The sequence below is a fragment of the Sorex fumeus genome, unplaced genomic scaffold, assembly GCF_029834395.1.
Source record: "Sorex fumeus unplaced genomic scaffold, SorFum_2.1 ptg000122l, whole genome shotgun sequence".
Taxonomy (NCBI): domain Eukaryota; kingdom Metazoa; phylum Chordata; class Mammalia; order Eulipotyphla; family Soricidae; genus Sorex; species Sorex fumeus.
In genome coordinates this window covers 2,958,423-2,978,296 of record NW_026606179.1, presented here as the reverse complement: position 1 = coordinate 2,978,296, position 19,874 = coordinate 2,958,423, and the positions used below count along the sequence as shown (strand labels likewise).

The window sequence follows — 19,874 nt, the reverse complement described above, 5'->3', positions numbered from 1 at the left end:
CTGGTTGTAAACCACACCACCAGATTCCTTCACTTAAGGCGTTTTCCTGCAATCCTCAGTCACTCTGGAACTACCGCATCCACTCCGCTACCCATAATAAACCCACTAAAGGAAGGGCGAGATTTGCACAGTTTTCTTTGCCCATAGGATGGTGCTCAATATTGAAACCACAGAGGAACCTTCTGAGCTGGGCTCTGTTAGACGTATCCAGGGTCTTCTGGGCGGAGAAAGGGGAAGAGCCCATCAGGCAGAAGACTGGCAACCGAGAGGAAAGTGTGGCCAAGCTGTGATCAGAAGAGATCTGAGGAAGGCTAAGTGTGGGGAGGCAGGTGACGAGGCTCGTGGGGACGGCTGTTTCCCACGGAGCAAATGAGAGAATAAAAGCTCCCTTTCTGGGGCCACTGGCGAGGTCCAGTGAGATATTCGTGTAGCACCTGGCAAGAATAGGGGGTCCACAGGTGCTTTCCCAGGACAACTAGCCCGAGTCCAAGGCTAGTCGGGGCAGGGAGAGCCTGGGGGGCATGGGAGTCAGAACCTATAGGCAGGATGCGCTGGCACAGTGGGGGTGGCTGGGACCAGGAGATGCCCTCTGCTGATGGGCAGGTTTGGCAGTCTCACCCCTTGGGACACTCGGCCTGAAAGACCTGTATGGGGTACGAGACAGGCCCCCGGCAGGGCCGCCCGGGGACTCCCGCCCTGCCTGCTCTGACAGAGCTCAGCTTCCTGTTTCTTCCCTGTCGGGGGCAGTTTCAGTCTTCGCTTCAAAAGAACAAACAGGCTTTGAAAACAAAGGAAGACAGTCCCCAGTGAGCGAGCGAGCAGAGCGAGTGCAGAGGAAGCAGGAAGCTGCCTGGTCTGTCAGAGCCCAGCTGCCGGTTCGCGAGGCGGCATGGAGTCTGTGGCCTTGTACAGCTTCCAGGCCACCGAGAGTGACGAGCTGGCTTTCAACAAGGGGGACACACTCAAGGTAGGATGGTTGGGCCCCACCGACTTCCTATGGGAAGGGAGGGGCCTAAGAGCCAGGGACTCATGGCAGCCCTGAGGGTCCCCACTGGGAGACAGTCCCTGCCTGCCCAGCTGTGAGGGAGTTGACCTGGACAGGTCACGGCTCCTGGAAAAGCCTGTTTCCCACGGAGCAAACGAGAGAATGAAAGTGCCCTTTCAGGGGCCACTGGTGAGGTCCAATGAGATGTTCGTGTAATGCCTGGCAGGAATAGGGGGTCCACAGGTGCTTTCCCAGGACAACTGGAGAGAGAGGAGGAGGAACAGGAGAGAGAGAAAAGGAGGAGGGGGAGAAGAGGAGGTAGAGGGAAAGTCTCAGGAAAAGAGGAAGGACATGCCAGCCTGTTGTCACGGGTGGAACTGTGACTCAGATGAGCTTCTGTGTGGAGGAAAGGCCAGCGGAGTTCTGTGGCTTACCCCTGTTCTGCACCCTGTGTGGCAGCTATCACTGTTGTCCAAAGTGGCCCAGGCAGGTGGGGCTGTGGGGGTCTCTCTCCAGAACAGTCTTTGACTACAGCGTCATGCGAAAGCAGAGTTCAGGGGCCCGAGTCAGGAGAAGCTCGCCAAGACTGAGCCCTGGAGCCCTGGGTTATGCAGGGAGCCCCATCCCTGCACTGGGTGGCCATTGAATGGACTGTCCCTCCTCTGAGTCCTGGACCTTTGTCTTTGGCCCCTAGTGGCACAAAAGAAGGGTCCAGACAGCGTGGGGAGGCGGCTAGGCAGGGAGGGGGGAGCACTTGCCTCGCGTATGTGAGGCCCTGGATTCCGTCCCCAGCACTGCAGGAGGAAAGGTCTGCATGGCCATGTGCTGTCACCCCATTGTTGCCAGGACCCCAGTTTGGGGAGAACAAGCACCCCCATTACACAGTGACTAGGGGGAGGCACCGAGAAAGGACGTGACTATCATGATTTAAAGACACATTTGACCTGAATGCCAGGGGGTCAAGCCTGGGTTGGCAGTGTGCAAGGCAAGCACCCTATCTGCTCTGCTCTGCTCTGGTCCTACATTATTATTATTTTTTAATTGTAGTATATTGCTCTTGAAGTCATGTTACAGTTGAGAATCCTACACTCAGCCTGCCAGCCGCACCCATGCTCCCTCCTGTCCCCTAACCTCTTGGGCTTGTGTTCTAGTGCTCACATCTCAGGTGGAGTCTGAGAAGGGGGTGCTGCTAAGGCACCCTGGGGCCCCAGAACACCAGAGTCTGGCACCTAGCATAGGCACATGGGACAGCTTGGGAAAAAGGAAGGAGAGAGGATTACAATGTCAGCAGAGGCGGGGGCTCTAGTATCGACTAGGGGCCTAGCCTTGCACACGGCCCACCCCACAGGGTCCCCTGAGCCTGTCAGGAGCAATCCTTGAGCACAGAGCCAGGAGTAATCTCTGAGCACCACAGGATGTGGCACCCAAAACAAAACAAAATATCAGCTGAAATTGAGCCACCCTTTCTCCCAATGAGACTGGTACCTGTCCCCAAGGAGCAGACCTACCAGACTCAGGAGTGAGGGAGAGATGTCAGGTGGGGGGGGATGGAGCGTCCTCCTCCCCCATGCCATACGTATGGGGCTGTATTCCCGTTTTATTGTGCTACAATGGACAAACAGCCATGTATTTGCTTTAGGTATGCGCCATAATGATGCAATATATGTCTGTATTGGAGTGATCTCCACAAAGTTTAACTACTATGCTTCACCATAGGTAGAGTTTTTTTTTCTAGGGATGAGAAACTTTTCTCTTTTTTTCCCATTTGTTGGGCCACACCCAACAACCAGTGCTCCAGGCTTACTTCTGGCTCTGGCCCAGGGATCATCCCTGGGGGTGTTCAGGGACTGTATGGTGTTCTGGAGATGGAACCAGGGTTGGATCCATGCAAGGCAGGTGCCTTCCCACTGGGCTATCTTTCCAGCCCTGTGGGCAGTGCTCACAGCACCCAGTGGCAGAAAGCAGAACACAGGGGCACACCTGCAGACAGAGCCCCTCCACTCAGCTCATCCCAAGACACCAAACCTGCCAGGGGAACCTCAGCTCCTGCGTCTGGGAATGCCATTCACACCCGACATGTGTGACCAAGGCAGCGGCACTGATGGATCTTTATTAGCCCAAATTCAGAGCATTTGTGTTAATTTGATTTCTTTCTTTCTTTTTATTTTATTTTTTATATTTTTGGTGAAGGAAGAAAGTTTTTATTGAAACTTATTAGGAAGATGTGAGGTAATAGAGAGGGAGAAGTAAATTTTAAGAGAGAACACAGGCTTCTCTGGGCTGGAAATTGGCAAGCAACGAAGTATCAAGACAAGCAAGTGAGATTCATGTTCAAGGGCGAGCACGGGCTTGGAGAGTAGCCTGTAATTCAATTTCCTTCACATGTTGCCTTAAGGTGTCATTCGTCACGATTCCTGAGTTTCTGGACATTAAACATCTTCATTCCATTAACCATCTTCCATTCGTGCCATTCTGATGAGTTGGTTTTTATTTTTATTTTGGTGTTTTGTTTTCACTGATTTATCAGTGAAATTTATTCTATTCCTAATAGAATTTAAAGAATAGAATGGTTTCCATATACATGTGTATAGGACACACAGAACCCAGTATCTCAGTACCCTCTGTCTGCGAACAGGACACACAGTACCCACTAACGAAGTCCCAGTGCCCTTGAGTCACCAAAAAGACCCTCCCCCCCACCCTGTCCCCGTTCCTCCCACCCCTACTTCCTTTTCCGTCTTCAAAGCACCACAGTTTTCACTGAATCTATGAGGGAGTTTTGTTAGTCTTTTTGCAGCTCATTTGCCTTAGTTATTTATATTCCATGTGGATCTCTGCTAATTGTCTTTCACTTCCTTAGTAATTTCACTCAGCAGAAGTTGAGATCCATTTGGTCCTGAAAGTCTAATGGTCCTATGTTCCCTTGGGTGCTGCTGTGTGTGGTGCTTTACCCAGTCATCTGTGGATGGGCGTTTTGATTGAGTCCATGTTCTGGCTGTTGTGAATAATGCCACAGGCATAAATATTTTTTCAACTTACAGTTTTCGTGTGCTTCATATGGGTAAATGCCTGGGAGAGGTATCAATGGTACTGTGATGTTAGTAGATAGTTTTCTTTATTAGAGGTCGCTTCAGGCCATTTCTAGAGCAGTTGTGCTGATTTGATTCCCCACCACAGAACCTGAGTTTCTGTGTTCCATTTTCTTCCCATCTTTATCAATCCTCGCTGTTTCTAGCTTTCTTTCTTTCTTTCTTTCTTTCTTTCTTCCTTCCTTCCCTCCTTTCTCTCTTTTCTTGACTTTTGGTTTTAGAGTCACTCCAGTCGGTGCTTCTGGTCTTTTTGATGTAGGCTGGTTGAGGTAACATCTCATTGTGGTTTTGATTTGCATTTTCTTAATAAGTTATGTTGATCTTTTTTTTTTTCACGTGTCTGGGGGCCATTTGTGTGTGGTAAGGCTTACCCACTGTACTATTGCTTCTGCCCAGCATAATTAATATTAAAGTTTTAATTACTGTTGTTTTGTTACAGCCTCAGCCAGAGAGTCTGATGTCTTCATTTTTCTTCTTCTTTTTTTTTTTTTTGCTTTTTGGGTCACACCCAGCAATGCACAGGAGTTACCCCTAGCTCTGCACTCAGGAATTACTCCTGGAAGTTCTCAAAGGACCATATGGGATGCTGGGAATCGAACCCGGGTTGGCCGCGTGCAAGGCAAACGCTCTACCCATTGTGTTATCGCTCCAGCCCCTTCATTTTTCTTTTTAAATCTCAGAATTTCTTGGGCTTCTGGGGGTCTTTTGGGTTCCATAATTTTTTTTAGAATTGTTTGTTCTATTTATTTCCTTGGAAAAATGCGTGGGGGTGGAGAGCTTGCTCAACAGACAGGGTCTGCGTTCTGCATGCAGAGGCCCAGGTTCCAGCCTGCACCACATCCCCTGGTCCCCAAGCTCCAGCGGGAGCATCACTCTCCCAGAGCCGAGAGTAGCCTGTGCACTGCTGCTTATGTCCAAAACACCAATGGGGAGAAAGGAAAAGAAAAGAAAACTGCACTGAGATTCTGATAGGATCTCCTCCATCTGTTGGTTGCTTTAGGCCCTACCTAAGCAGACATTTTAATGATGTTTAATCTCCCCGCCCGTGACTCATGTTTGTCTTCCTGAGCACTCAGCACTAGGTGAGACCGCAACCATCCTTTGTTTCCTTCTACGTCCCTGGGCCGCCCCTGCCCACTGACTGTGAGCTCCAGGGGTGGCTCCCAGGGAACAGTGAGGTCCAAGAGGACCCTGGCTGGAGGACGTGCTGGGGACGGTCTCAGGGATAGCCCAGGACTGTGTTTCACCAGGAAGGAGCTGGTCTCTCCCCTTAGGGAGGGCGTCAGTGCAAATACTGTGTATTCCCTCTGGGGGACCCACAAGAATATTTCTGGGCCTGTGAAGCAGAGACCACAGGAAAGCAAAGCCAAGCTGGGGTTACGCTGAACACCTTACTGTCTCTGATTTATGAGGAATTTTAGTCCGCCCGGTTGGACCACATGCAGTGTAGGTGCCAAATGTGCCCATTTCACAGACAGGGAAGCCGAGGATAAAACCATAGCAACAGTCCAAGAGAGAGTACCGAGAGCCCCAGACAGCAAGGATCTGGATTCAATCTGTGTTTGTGGAGGGTGGCCTACAGGCCTGAATTTTCTCATCATGCTGGGGGAATTATACATTTCTGTTATGTTATTTTTTGAGTGGTACATGCAAAGTAGCACAGTGGTAGGGCGTTTGCCTTGCATTCGGTCAGCCCGGCCAACCTGGGTTCAATTCCTCCGCCCCTCTCGGAGATCCTGGCAAGCAACTGAGAGTATCTTGCCCGCACGGCAAAGCCTGGCAAGCCACCCGTGATATATTGGATATACCAAATACAGTAACAACAAGTCTCACAATGGAGACATTGCTGGGTCCGCTCGAGCAAATCGATGAACAACGGGAGGACAGTGCTACCAGGACAGTGCTACAATACTACATGCAAAGTAAATGCACCGAGCTATATCCCCGGCTCCAAATTTCTGCTTTGTTTGCAGCAAAAAAATTTCTATATAAAGGGCTGGAGTGATAGCACAGCGGGTAGGGCGTTTGCCTTGTTTGCGGCCGACCCGGTTTTGATTCCCAGCATCCCATATGGTCCCCTGAGCACCGCCAGGAGTAATTCCTGAGTGCAAAGCTAGGAGTAACCCCTGAGCATCACTGGGTGTGACCCAAAAAGAGAAAAAAATTTTTTCTATATAAGCTGTTTGCTCTTGCTGACTTCACCTTTGGGGTCAGGAATAGGACCTCAAGCCTGGGCTGAGAGAGCGAATTCCAGCTCCTCCTGCAAATCTAGCATCTGAGTCCACATTGGCTGCCGCAGGCCAGCCCTACCTGGGGGTGTCCCGTCACAACCTGCCCAGGGCTGACAGGAGAGGGCCCCTTTCCAGACACAAAGTGAGGTGGGGATAAAATTCGGTGTCCAAGGTCCCCCAGGGAGCCTCGCCCCCCGCCCCACGCTTGGCTGCTCTCTGCTGTGTGGTTCCAGCCCCTTCGCTGTCCCTAATCTGTTCTCCTGGGATGGAGCTCTGAGAGCCTGGGCGTGAGAATCAAGGGGAGGGAAAGGGGAGCTCGTGCTCACTGCCCACCTGCAGCAGATCCTCTCAGCCCTGGGAGCGGAGTCTGTGACCTGAGCACCCCAAGGGCACCCCCTCCACCCCCAACACATCCCGAATGACCTTGCCTTAGGACTATGAGGAGTGATGACTGTCCGCACACCAGCAACACCTCAGGTGCTGAGCTCTGCTGTGGCTTCCCGCCTACCCCAGGGCCTCTCAGACCTTCTCTGCCGGCTCAGCACATGGTGTGCGGGGGCGGGGGGGGGAGGGAGAGGAGCCCCCTCTCAGGGGCTCAGCCCCATCCACCCGACCCCAGCCCTCCTCTGAGAAATAACCCCATGGCTGGTGCTGGTGTACCCCCAGCCCAGGGCCCTGGGGCAGGGTCTCAGCAGGTGACAGCTCCTGGTGACTCGTGGCCTATCTCTCCCACCCACAGATCTTGAACATGGAAGACGATCAGAACTGGTACAAGGCTGAGCTCCGGGGTGCTGAGGGATTTATTCCAAAGAACTACATCCGGGTCAAGCCACACCCGTGAGTGACCTTGAGTCCTCAAGATGCCCCCGCCTCCCCCCAGCTCGGTGCCCCCCCCCCCCCCCATCGAGCTTTTGGTGAATGATTGCTTAGAGACCAACTTGGGACTGTAGAGTGGAACAAGCTCTCGCAAGGCAGGGTGCTCCCAGGATCCATCCCACTGGGCCCCACCAGGACCAGGGGGTGGAAATGTGAGAACTTGCCTGATGTGGTGGCAGGGTAGAAGGCAGAGGGCACAGAGGCTGGGTGTGGGGTGCTGGGGAGGCTGCCATGTGGCCTCTGGCAGGCCCTGCATCTTCTACTTCTCATTTTTCATTTCTGAAAACCAAGAGAATAAGAGTCTGGCTCAGTGCTGTATGAGAAGGGGGTGCGAGGGAGGAAACCGGGAGTCTGTGGAGGGGTGGACAGGAAGCAGGCCTTGTCTGAGGGCCGCAGGGGAGAGTGGATACTGGCTGAGCAGAGTCAGGGACAGGGTGCCCGAGAAATGAGGAAACCGAGCAGACAGACTGGAAATGATAAACAAGATAGTCCCTAAGCAATCATTCACCAGAGGCTGGCCACAGCCCCAGGGGCAGGCTGGGTGATGCTGGGAGCACAAGCGTACAATGCTGGGGTCAAAGCAGCCTGCCCTGGGGCAGAGACAGAGAATAAACTAGACAGGAGTGAGATGATGAACTGGGAGGGCTTCTCAGAAGAGGTGGCAAGGTATGAAGCTTTGAAGCATGTGTAGGAGTTAGCTAAGCAGCAAATGAGAATGGCATCCTGGAAGAGGGGCCAAGGTGAGCCAAGAGCCTATGGCAGTGGGAGGCTCAGATGCTAGGTCCAGGGTAGTCTGAGTAGGGAAGAGGCTCCATCAGATGGGGACGCAGGGGACAGGCCAGCAGACTGGAGGGACGGGCTTTGAGCCCTCCTGGCAGCATAGAGAGAAGGGAGGTGGGGCTGGCAGGGCCTGGGGGGTATTTCCTCTTCGAGTGGTTTCCAAAGCCGCCACCACCGCCACTTCCTGTGCCAGGCAAGGTCCCTTCCCAGGGGGTTCCTGTAGCCAACCTGCCCCCACCCCAGGGTCCTGACCCTGCATGTCCCTCTGGACAGGGGTGCATTGGATAGAGGGGTGTGGCCTTTGGCCAAGAGTGTCCTCAAAGGGGATGTGAGGAGAGAGAAGATGCACGATCCGGGCCAGATATCTGATGGGCAAGGGCCACCGCCCCTGCACACAGGCCAGGGCTGAGCTTCTGAAACGGGCCTGCAAAGCCAGAATATCTGGTCAGTGGCTGCTGAGCCCAAGGAGGAGGGCCTGGGTCAGGCACCTACTGCTGGCAGTGGTCTCAGGGCAGTTGGGTGCAGACATCAGCCTCTGGAGCCCGACAGCCTCCCCGGCACAGGCCACTCAGCCCCACCTCAGGGGTGTGAGGGGGGAGTCGAGGTCAGTCTTCGTAACTGCCCTCAACCCCATGCCAGCAGAGCCCCACTGTGGCCCCCACAGACCTAGTGACCTCACCACCAGCCTCAGCCCACCTGCTGACCAGGTGGAAGTGGCCGAGGAAGGGCCTAAAGTCAGAGCAGAAGCTGTGGGGTGGGGGTGGGGTGGCAGCAACTCTGAGAGGGGCAGGCAGGGGTGCAGGGGTGCGGGTGGGGAGGGAGAGCTGAGCAGAGTGCACAGGAGAATGCAGGTGGGCTCTGCCCGGCTCCCCTGGGACCCCATGGGAGTCTGAGCTTCTGTGCCACCTTCCCGGGACTGCCCCTCACTAGGCACAGCAGGAGTACGGGCGTGGTGAAGGCCGCGTGGGGCTGGCGGGGAAGCCTGGTTCGGGGCACCGGACAGGACGGGCACCCAGGGGGCAGCTGCAGTCTGTGGGGCCCACCCGCCCTCAGCGGCTCTGGGTTCTTCGGAGACCCCCGCTTCCAGGAAACACCCCAGGGCCCTGCACCTGCACCCACGCCCTGCCTGCCTCCAGTCCCAGCTCTGGGCTGGAGCGTCCATCTTATGCCCGAGCGTGCAGATCCCCAGGCCTGGCTACGCTGCCCGCCCGCTCCGGCAGTGACCGTGGGGTGCTGCGGGCACTCTCTGTCCGCTGCTCCTTCCGGTCAGAGGTTCCCGGCCCAGGCACCGTGCGGGCAGGGGGGTCTGGCACAGGGTGGAGGCTGGGCAGAACCCGGCCCCCTGAGACACAGGGACGTCCCCCGCTACCCGCACTTAGAGACACTTGCTGGGGGAGCCCTATCACCCTCGCCACGGCCTCACCGAGCCTCAGTCTACCCATTCGGCCAGGCCGAGCCTGAGTCCTGGGCAGAGGTGGGGGGTCCCGCCAGCAGCACCTCGTGTCCGTGCCCCTGCAGGAGGGCACTGCTCCGTCCCACCGTGCCCAGCGAGGCCTCGGTCCCTGGGGCTGGCCCCAGCAGGCCCACGCTCAGACCCCTTTCCACAGCTGGTACTCGGGGCGCATCTCCCGCCAGCTGGCCGAGGACACCCTGATGAAGCGGAACCGCCTGGGAGCCTTCCTGATCCGGGAGAGCGAGAGCGCGCCGGGGGAGTTCTCGGTCTCTGTGAAGTGAGTTCTAATCCAGGGGGCGAGGGCATGGAGGGAGGGGCAGGTGTGCAGAGGACCCGCACTCAGGCGGACACAGCCCAGAGCAGGGAAGAGCCAGGCCCCAGATGCCCTGCACAGTACCTGACACCTGTCACCACCCAGATGCTGGGGTTCTGTGGGTGGGGAGAAGAGGCCACCACCCAGATGCTGGGGTTCTGTGGGTGGGGAGTGTCGGGGCACCCAAGACCGTGTCTGTGGCTTGAGCAGGCCCGTCGTACCCTGGTGGTGCAGTGGAATGGACAGATCCTGAGGGCAGCCCCTCAGAACTGTGTGACCTTGGGCAAGTCACTTAGTCTCTCTGTGCCCGTTTCCAATTGTGGTGAAGGGCTTATTACAAGGAACAAGTGGGGGAGGCGCCATCTGTACCCGCTCTGAGGCCTCTACTGGCTCTGTGCTTGGGGCACCTTAGGTGGTGGAGAGTCAAACCATGCCATGGCCGCAGCCACATGCAAGCAAGTGTGTTAGTGTCTGTGCCATCTCTCCAGCTGGGCAAAGAGCGGCTAGATGCCTGGCATTGAAGTGGGCTGGTCAAAACGGGACCGTCTGGCCTGCTGACCTATCCCAAACGGCCAGGCGGGCAGCAGTAGGCGACGACCCTGGAACAGGCTGGTGCCAGGACACACAGGTGGCCAAGGGGTGAGGACACCAGGAGGCAGAGACCTGGACAGCAGCTCGGGCTGACCTTTCCCAGTTACCAGGGGCCGCAGTGCCCAGTGCTGGGGTGGCCGGACTGGCGCAGCCCCTGGACCATGCGAGGCGCACTCCCCTGGGAATGGGGGGCTGCTAGGAGGAGGGGTAAAGGGATCCAGCACCCTGAGGGGCCAGCACTCCTGCCACACCCCACCCTGGGCAGAACTGTGCCTTGTTCATCTCCCCAGGAGCAGCCCGTGATCCCTAGCGAGCGAGAGAGGCTCCAATTTCCTCTCTGAAAAATGGGAGCACTGTCAGCCGGAGTGTTGGCGGGCTGACTCCCCTCCATGGGACAGTCTCGCCCCCCCACTCCCCACCCCCGCCCCAACCATGCACACGGCCCAGCCCCCACCACCCTGCTCCCTGCAAAAGCAGGATGTGGGCGGCTTTCCAAGCGCTGGGGCCTGGTCACCTCCTGGGAATGGCGCCTGCCAGGCGGGCTTGTCTGGCTCGGGGCTCCCCGCAGTCCAAGGTCACCTAGCAAAGCAGGAGACCCAGCGAAGTCACTGGGTGGTTCTGGAGCCTGAGCTGAGGGGAGGCCCGCCCTTCCCCAGACAAGCCCAGGCCTAAGGAATCGCTGCGCCTGCACGGCCAAGGTGGTGCTTCTGCACACTGCCCTCTGCTGGGAGCTCGAGTCATCGCAGCTCCCCGGGTGCAGACTCGGGTTCATGCAAACATCTCAACTCTGCACCGTGTGAACCCCAGAACAGGCAGAGCCAGGGGTCCCGCCCAAGAAGGGCTGTGGGGAAGCAGACTTGGCTGACCCAGGGTTCTCCATGAGGGGTGAGTGGAGAGATAGACAGGGGGTTACGGGGCACGGCAGACCCTGATTTGATCCCCGCATCCCATGAGGTCACTCACTGCCAGGAGTGAGCCTGGAGCACCATGATGTGGTCCCACAACCAACTGTAGCACTGTCCTCCCGTTGTTCATCGATTTGCTCGATCGGGCACCAGTAACATCTCCATTGTGAGACTTGTTGCTACTGTTTTTGGCATATCGAATACGCCACAGGGAGCTTGCTAGGCTCTGCCTTGCGGGCGGGATGATACTCTTGATAGCTTGCCAGGCTCTCTGAGAGGAACAGAGGAATCAAACCCGAGTCGGCCGCGTGCAAGGCAAACGCCCTACCCGCTGTGCTATCGCTCCAGCCCCAAAACAAATAAATAAAGATTTAAAAAATTTGATGGCAGTGGATAGATCCCACAATGAAGGAGACTCCTGAGCTGGAACTGGGTGGCCTCTGCCCAGTAGCACCTGGGTGCAGTCTGAGGGGTGGGGCTGGCACTGAGCAGTACTGGGACTGGGTCTTTGTCTTCTTTCTTTCCTATAAGGTTCAGGGAGCCCAGGGTCACTTCCAGCACAACTCATGCTCAAGCTGGTGGTGTGAACTGACAGTTCTGTGCTCCATCCTGGCGATGCAGTGCCGCTCAGGGGGGCAGGGGGCCACCAGGAGCCACATGGCCGTACTCAGGTGGCCATCCATGTAGAATCAGGGATTGGCCTCATGCATACTAGGCATGTGCTCTGCCCAGCCCCTGGAGAACAGTTTTTGAGCTGTGCGGAAGCTCGGATATTGTTCTGGAAACCTCCCTCAGAAAAACCCTGGCATGTGCCCCCTGCAAGACCTCCTGGCCCAGTTCCCCAGGGGAAGAACGCTTCGCGGTCCTCTAGCTGCGGTTTTGGCACTGTTCCACCAGGTGGCGCCCTTCACCCTCCGTGTCTCCCCACCTGTTCCACGTGTCCTGTTTGTTCCTCTCCAGATCCATCATATTTCTTGGGGTCCTTCAGGGTCCTTGAAGGACCATCAGCAGGGACAGGAGGAGGAAACTTAGCTTTTTTTTTAACATTTTTTAAGAAAAAAGAAACTGTGTGGCTAGAAATGTGAGCTTCTGAAAAAGAATCTTGGCTCTGCCGCCTGCTAGCTCTTTAGCCCCAAGCAAGTCACCTTGTTCTGGATTATAAAAAGAGCTTCTGTGTGAGTGGTCAGCAGGAGGCCTGGCATGCAGAAAGTGTTCAGTAAATACCAGAGTAATTAGCATTCAAGGAAACCTTCAGGGACCTAACCGTGCTCAGAGGGAGGAGCTTAGGGACCTCCTTTCTCTTGGATCTGGGGTATCAGAGAGGGCAGTGGCAGGCTAGCAAAGAATCTGGTTCCCACCCAACGTTTCCGGGACCGGCTGTGGCGGTCACCAGCTCTCTCTCAGCTGCGCTGTGGGCACACCACCAGGCTCAGAGCCGCGGGCCAGCTGCCGCAGAGCAGCGTGAGTGCACTTCCGCCCTCACTGGCTTGATTCTTGGGGCCTCTGACCACGACGCGTGGCATCCCCTCACGCCCATGGCAAGCCCCATAAAGTTGTCAGAGGTGGGGTTAATGGGCCGGTCCTGCCTCACGCAGAGATAGTGACCACGGCTGGCTGTCCTTTATGAGTTTACAAAGGGCTGCTCCCCTCTTCCTCCAGAAGTTCATGGGAGCTGGCGGCCCGCGGGCTGGGAGCCAAGGTTTGAGATGCAATCTGCTCTGTAGCTTTGGCCCTGTCCAGGCTTTGCGAGACTCCCCTCGTAAATGACAGTGAACTCCCAAACCAAATGTTTGCTTCCATTCAGACCAGGGGCCGCCCTAGGGTTCCTGGTGCAACCCTCAGTCCTGGCACTGATTGTTCGCCAGGGCTTGTCCTGGGGTCTGGGGAGTTGAAAATAGCACAGAGCCCCTTGTCCTTTAGGAGTTCATTTTGTCCCCAACGCTCCCCCCACCCCCCCACCACCATCTGCACCTGCTTTTTTTTGTTTTCTCCTGTTTTGATTTTGTTATACCTGGCAGTGCTCCTGGTTTACTCCTGGTTTTGTGCTCAGGGATCACTTCTGGTGCGCTTAGGGAACCATATGTGGTGCCAGGGATTGAACGTGGGTCTGCCCCATGCAAGGCGAGTGCCCTCCCTGCTGTGTCTCCACGGCCCCTGTGCGGTCCCTCTCTTGATGTGTGGCCAGCTGGGTGCTGAGTTGAGGCTCCTGCCCGGGTCCTGTATGGTGCTCCTCAGCCCTGCGGTGCCCACATGTATGCTCCCAGTTGCACTTCCTGACCCTGTGAGTGCACGTGTCCCCTTCCGTGGCAGAGCTAGCACACGCCTGGTGTATGTCAGGAACTTGCTGGTGGTGCAGGTCCCAGACAGCAGAGTCGCCAGCGCCGTGCTCAGCACCGTGGGCAGTGCCAGGTGCAGACAGGAGGCCTTACAGCGTCCGGGCAGGCGCAGGGCCAGAGCCATCTCCAGGCACTTCAAGAGTTTCACTTTTCCTGGGGTGCCTGACAACACATTGTTAGTAAATTATATTAAGTCTTAGAAGATGAAGGGCCAGGGACAGACGAAGCTCCCGGTAGAACACTTGCCTTAAGTGTGTGAAGCCCTGGACTTGATCCCCAGCACCACCAAAAGCAAACAAAATCAAACAAGAAAGGCGGGAGAAATGACCCAGGAGCCAAGGCACTTGCCTGGCATGTCGCCGACTCCAGATTGGTCTCCAGCACTGCATGTGCCAGGAGTAAGCCCTGAGCACAGCTGGGTGTGGCCCCCAACCTCAATAAACACACACACACACAGACACACAGAGGAAAAAAGTTTAGATGATTAAGGCTTTGGGGAAAGTAATGCAGGGAAAAGATGGGGTGCTGTTTCAGGCAGGCAGAGAGTAGTTACGTGCAGAGACAGGGAAGAAGTAAGCCCCTAAAGCTTCATTTGCAGGTAAGGAAACCAAAGCTCAGAGAGGTGCAGTAACTTGCTCAAGGTCACACAGCAAGGAATTATTGAGCTGGTGTCCACTGACTGCGCCTGACACCCCTGGTCTCCCAGCCCCCACTTTCTCTGTCACCAATGGAAAATCTGGTTCTGTTTTACGACTGCTGCATCCCCATTTCACAGAAGGGAAAACTGAAGCTCTAGGAGGGTCATGTCTACCGAGATGGTCCACAGACAGCAGGCAGGCCCTTGCTGGGGGTCCCAGCCTGACCTCACCCAGCCCCGTTTAGCCTCTCTAGCTGCCACTGTCACCCTTGCTGCTGCCACCACCAGGCCAGAAAAACCTGCCAGGCGGGCCCAGCTGCTCCGAATCGGCCTAACTTGGTCCTTGGGGCTTTTCTGGGCCCAGGGCTGGCCTGGCCACTCGTCTCCCTGGGAGGTGGGTCTGGGGTCGCACACAAACACACCCATGTCTTCTCAGAGAGGAGCCACCACACACACCCCACAGAGCCTGAAGGAGACACGTGCCACCATAGACGTGATGGAGACACACATGGCACACACAGGGAGACCGGGCTGCACACAGACACAAAGACACACTCACAGACACACACAGGCACACAGAGGCACCTACACAGGCACACAGAGACACCTACGCAATCACACACAGGCACATACACAGACACACACAGACACACACACACAATCACAGTCAGTGGCAGGGTTTCACACAGGCAAACTCAGACATAGACACACACACACAGAGACACACACAGAGACACACACACAGGCATACACAGATGCACGCAAACACACACAATCACACACAAACACACACACAGACAGACACGTACACACATATACATTCACACATAGGCACACAGACCCACACAGAGACACACAGAATCACATACAGTCAGACTTAGGGTCTCACACAAACACACACAGACACACATAAACACAGTGACACAAAGACAGATACACAGTCACACACAGACATACACACAGACACACAGAGACACATACACTCACATACACATACACATACACTCACAGATGTATACACAGACACACAGACCCACACAGAGATAGACACAGACATACACTGTCAAACACAGGGTCTCACACAGACACACACACACACACAGTCACACACAGACATACGCAGGCACACAGCATTGTGCCCATCCCTGCCCTCTGGCCCAGCACTCGGGGCTGGAGTCTCCCCACAACTCCCCAGAGGGTCCTGAGTTTCCTGGCATGGGGAAAGGTCGGCTCTGAGAGCTCCCGGGGCCCCTCCTGGATTAAGGGGCTCCCAGATGCCTCCACGCAGGCCTGGAGGATGGTGAAGGCAGAAGGGAAAGTCCTGGGTGAGCGCAGGGGGGCGGGGGACAGGGTCGTCAGACAGGTGGGGCCCAGGAGGCAGGCTTCGCCCGGCCCCACGCAGCAGCAGGCAGTCGTGCTGGGGCAGGTGTGGCCCCGCTGTGGCCCCCCTGCCTGCACCTTGGGAGAGACAGGGAGAAAGGACAGGGCAAAGGGACAGGGCCCGCCTTCTGCTGAACTCTCGGAATGAAGCCAGTTTCCAGACGGAGAAGCCCCTAGAGTTCCCTGTCCCTAACCCCTTCCACCACTGTCCGGCCTCTGCTGCCTGGCCTTGTGCCATCAGGGAACGTTTGCCTCTGGACAAACTTGCAGACAGCTTCCAGCAAGCTTCAAACCCCACAGACTCCGCCTCAGAAGGGGGCCATCGGGACTCCGAGCCTGGCCTGCACCTTCCCTCCTGCCCCGCTCTCAGGCCCTCCTCCCAGCTCCTCATGTCCGCGCCCAGAGCAGGGCTCCAGGGCCTGCTGCGCACAGCGGCCAGACGGGGCGGGCAGCCCGGGCTGCTCCTCTGACCCAGGCACATGGGCACACACATGTCCCTCGCCGTCCACACACGCCTCTTAGTCACCTGGGAACAATGCATGCTGACGGCACACAGGCGCTTTGTCTCGACTGTGAGAAGTCAGGCTCCACCTGGTCACCGCCAGGGCCGCTTCCTGGCCCTCCTGCTCTGGCCAGTGCTGAGCTGTCCCCAACTCGCTGCATCTGAGAGACCCCGGGGTTGGTTCCGGACAGGAAGCCCAGGTCAGAGCCGCTGGAGAGGGTTAAGGCTACCCGCAGGGGCACTTCAGGCCTGGGCCCTTGTTCTGCCCCTTCTGGCTGGGCTAGACTCTCAGGATCTCTGCATCGCTGCCTGTCCAGTGTCCACCTCTCCAAGCAGGGAGGTGGTCTGAGGAGCCAAGACACCCAAGAAAACTTGTGACTCTGAGGGTAGGGTCTGAGGCCGCACTGGGCGGATGGGTCATTCCACCTGGGCCTTGACGCGTGAGGAGGAATTTGGCTCAAGGGAAAATTGGATGAACTTGTGTATGTAAAGACCAAGAGGTGCATTTGGAAATGGAAAGAGAGAGGCTCTGTGTGGCCTGGACCCCTGATCCGCTCCTCACACAATGAGCCCTGAGGCCGGCCACCTTGACACGCCTTGATCTTGCAGCTCAGTCCTGCACACGGGAGACCAGTGAGATAGTACCGCAGGTAAAGCGCTTGCCGTACATGTGGTCCACCAGGGTTCAATCCCCAGCAACCCACATGGTCTCCTGAGCACTGCAGGGGTGATCCCTGAGTGCAGAGCCGGAAGTAAGGCCTGGAGACTGACAGGTGTGGCAAACAAACAAACAAAAAGGGGGGAAATGAGAATAAGGGGCTAGGGATAAAAATGAGAACAAGCTTGAAGAAATGGTGTACTCTGTATCCTGAGTTGGACCCTGACACTGCATGGTTTCCCCAGAACATTGGAGGCCCCCAGCAGCACAGGGCCCAGGCACTGGACCACCAGGCCCTCAGAGCCCGGCCACGCCCAGCTGGGAGTGAGCTCTAAGAAGCACACTCGGAATCCGTGAACCAAGGGCCTGAAAGATAGCACAGCGGGAAGGGCGTTTGCCTTGCATGTGGCCAGACTGGGTTCGATACCCAGCACCCAACATGGTCCCTTGAGCACCACCAGGACTAATTCCTGAGTCCCGAGCCAGGATTGAGTCCTGAGCACCACCGGGTGTGGCCCCAGCCCCCCAACTCCCTCTGAAGGAGAGGGAAGGCCTGGCCCAGGGCCTGCGCCCCCTCTGGGTGGGCCACCAGGTCTGAGGTGGAGTCGGGTGGACCTACCTCACCAGGTCTCTCTGGAGGAGGAGAGTGAGGAGGGCCTGGGGCTGGACCGGGCTGAGGCTCATCCCCATGGGCCCCTCTGAGGCTCCCTGGCCTCTGTCCTAGCTACGGGGACCAGGTCCAGCACTTTAAGGTGCTACGCGAGGCCTCGGGGAAGTACTTCCTGTGGGAGGAGAAGTTCAACTCCCTCAATGAGCTGGTGGATTTCTACCGCACCACTAGTATTGCCAAGAAGCGACAGATCTTCCTGCAAGACGAGGAGCCCCTGATCAAGGTACAGGGGGTGGGCACAGAGGTGGGAGGGCGCGAGAGGGAGGGCAGGGTTGGGTGCAGACCCCACCAAGCCACCGAGTCCGCCTGTCCTGAGTCTGAAGGCCATGCCTGACCAGCAGTTGCTCCTGGGCTCCCTATGCCTACTGCACAGCTGGGGACCTGGGAGGGGGCGGGAGGTGTCTGGGTGGGGGCGGGGTCATGGGTGCGGCTGGCCTGTGAGAGGGAGGGTCCACCGGCCCCTTGTCCTCACAATAACAGCAATTTGCCAGCCTGCCCTTTCATCCAGGGCTGGAGCCAGCAGCTCTCGCTCATTAGGTGACGACACCTGCCGGCGGGGTTATTAGGCCCGATGTGCTATTTTCCTCCAGAGAAGAGTGTCGCAAGGGATGGGACTGGAGGAGGTCAGGACCCTGGCACAGCCCAGGGGCTTGGGGGACACAGCCTTGACCAAGGCCTGGGTGGGGTGCAGACACCCCCTCCCGCTGCTTCTTGACCCTGCCACCTGTCGCATGTGATTTTAGGGTCAGGTCACCCTTCAGCTGCGCCTCAGTTTCCTTGTGTGCCATAGGCCAAGCTCTGACCTGGCGCGGCCCCTCCAAAGACCCCCATTTGGACACTCACCCTCCTTAGCCTGGCAGGGTCTCTCTGTCTGAGGATACTTCTCCCAGCACCCCCTATGCCCTTGACCTTGCTGCCTGAGCCAGCCCTGGCCCGGAGTGCATGAGAGCCAGCAGGAGCTGGGGCTGTTTGGGGGTTCCCCACACCCAGCACCTCCCTCTGGCCTCTGCCCCGGGGCCCCCACACCATGGGGTGACTCCAGATCTGGCTCGGTCCCTGGGACCCATGCCGCCTCCTCCTTCCTGGGCAGAGAGCCGCTAATTATAGCCGTCCGCCGATCCTATCGCCGGCCCGGTAAGACTCTGGGGCTGCGAGCGGAGATCTCACCGAGCCTGGTCGCCAAGGCGCCGGGGCGACGTGCCCGCAGAAGCTCCTGTCCAGCAGCTGCTCACTGGGGGGAGACTGAGTCCACCAAGGACAGGACCCAGCCCGATAACCTCGATGCACTTCTGGGCCCGGGGGCCCAGCCTCAGAGCTGTAAGCTGCTCTAAGGGATGAGGGCTCCCTCCAAACCTCCACACCTCAGGGGGGCCGTTGCACCCAGAGCTCTGAGCTCCTCCAGCTGTGGGCTCCAGGCTTGTTCCTGGGGGCTGGTCCTACAGGGTTAAGGAGCGTGACCATGGGCAGAGAACTGAGGGGGCTGGCGAGGAGGCCCCCCCCACCCTGACTCTGCCCTGGGGCCCGGCCGGGAAGCCCAGACAGAGCTGTGCCACGTGGGCACGGGCCTGCTGGACACAGGGGGCTCCTGTGAGAAGCAGTGGTAGCCTCAGTCGTTGACTGGACCCGTGGCACCCCTCCTGCTCTGGCCGCGGCCTCAGGCCCACTCCTCTCCTCCATGCAGCCACCCCAGGCCCACTTCGCCCAGGCCCAGTTCGACTTCTCAGCCCAGGACCCCTCGCAGCTCAGCTTCCGCCGTGGCGACATCATCGAGGTCCTGGAGCGCCCAGACCCCCACTGGTGGCGCGGCCGGCTGGCCGGGCACCTCGGCTTCTTCCCACGCAGCTACGTCCATCCTGTGCAACTGTGACACTCAGCCGGCCACCGGGGCCAGAGGCAGACCTGGACCCCTGCTGGTCAGCACTACACTGGAACGTGACCCCAACAGCTTCCCCTGATGAGCCCCACCAGCTGTGTGAGGTTTGGGCTTCCTGTGGAGCCTCCTTGCTTTTGACCTGGACCCTCCCTCCACCGGAAACTCACCCGCCATGGGCTCCACTCGACCCAGAGCTGGAGGACTCAGGGGCGGGACCCCGTGGCTGGGCACCCACTGGGCTGCCTCTGTTCTTGCCAACACCCCTGCACTCTCTCTGCCCCTTGGGGAGAGAGCTTAGTGCTGAGGGGCAACACCTGTGACCCCGGACTCAATGGGCAGACTCAAGGGACACCCTGACTTCCGCAGCCCCACTGTGTGGGTTATTCAGCCCCCCCCCCCGCCCCCTCACAGATTCTCGGGGAGCATCCGGAGGCCCGGGGGAAGGGCAGGGAGGCTCCTCTCTCTGGGCTGGGGGCAGACAGGCCCCAGGGGCAGGCCTAGGGCATGGCCCAGGAAGCCCTGCTCTGTCCACCCTAGCTTGGTCAGACCCAGGTTCTGCCCACTCTGGGCCCCAGGGCCTGTGGGCACTGCAGGG

General features: G+C 57.6%; 1 protein-coding gene across 2 annotated transcripts; it reads left to right on the top strand.

The window, feature by feature from the left end:
• Positions 1–870: 870 nt before the first annotated feature.
• Positions 871–19,597, top strand: GRAP (GRB2 related adaptor protein). Of its 2 annotated transcripts, XM_056135750.1 has the most exons (5): positions 871–967; positions 7,045–7,142; positions 9,569–9,691; positions 17,461–17,629; positions 19,088–19,274. In XM_056135750.1, exons 1-5 carry the CDS (start codon positions 890–892, stop codon positions 19,271–19,273), a joined length of 654 nt encoding a protein of 217 aa, XP_055991725.1. In that variant the 5' UTR covers positions 871–889; the 3' UTR covers position 19,274. The 2 variants fall into 2 exon arrangements, with proteins under 2 accessions (XP_055991725.1, XP_055991727.1); XM_056135752.1 differs by lacking the exon at positions 17,461–17,629 and having other exon boundaries at positions 19,088–19,597.
• The last annotated feature ends 277 nt before the right edge of the window (positions 19,598–19,874 follow it).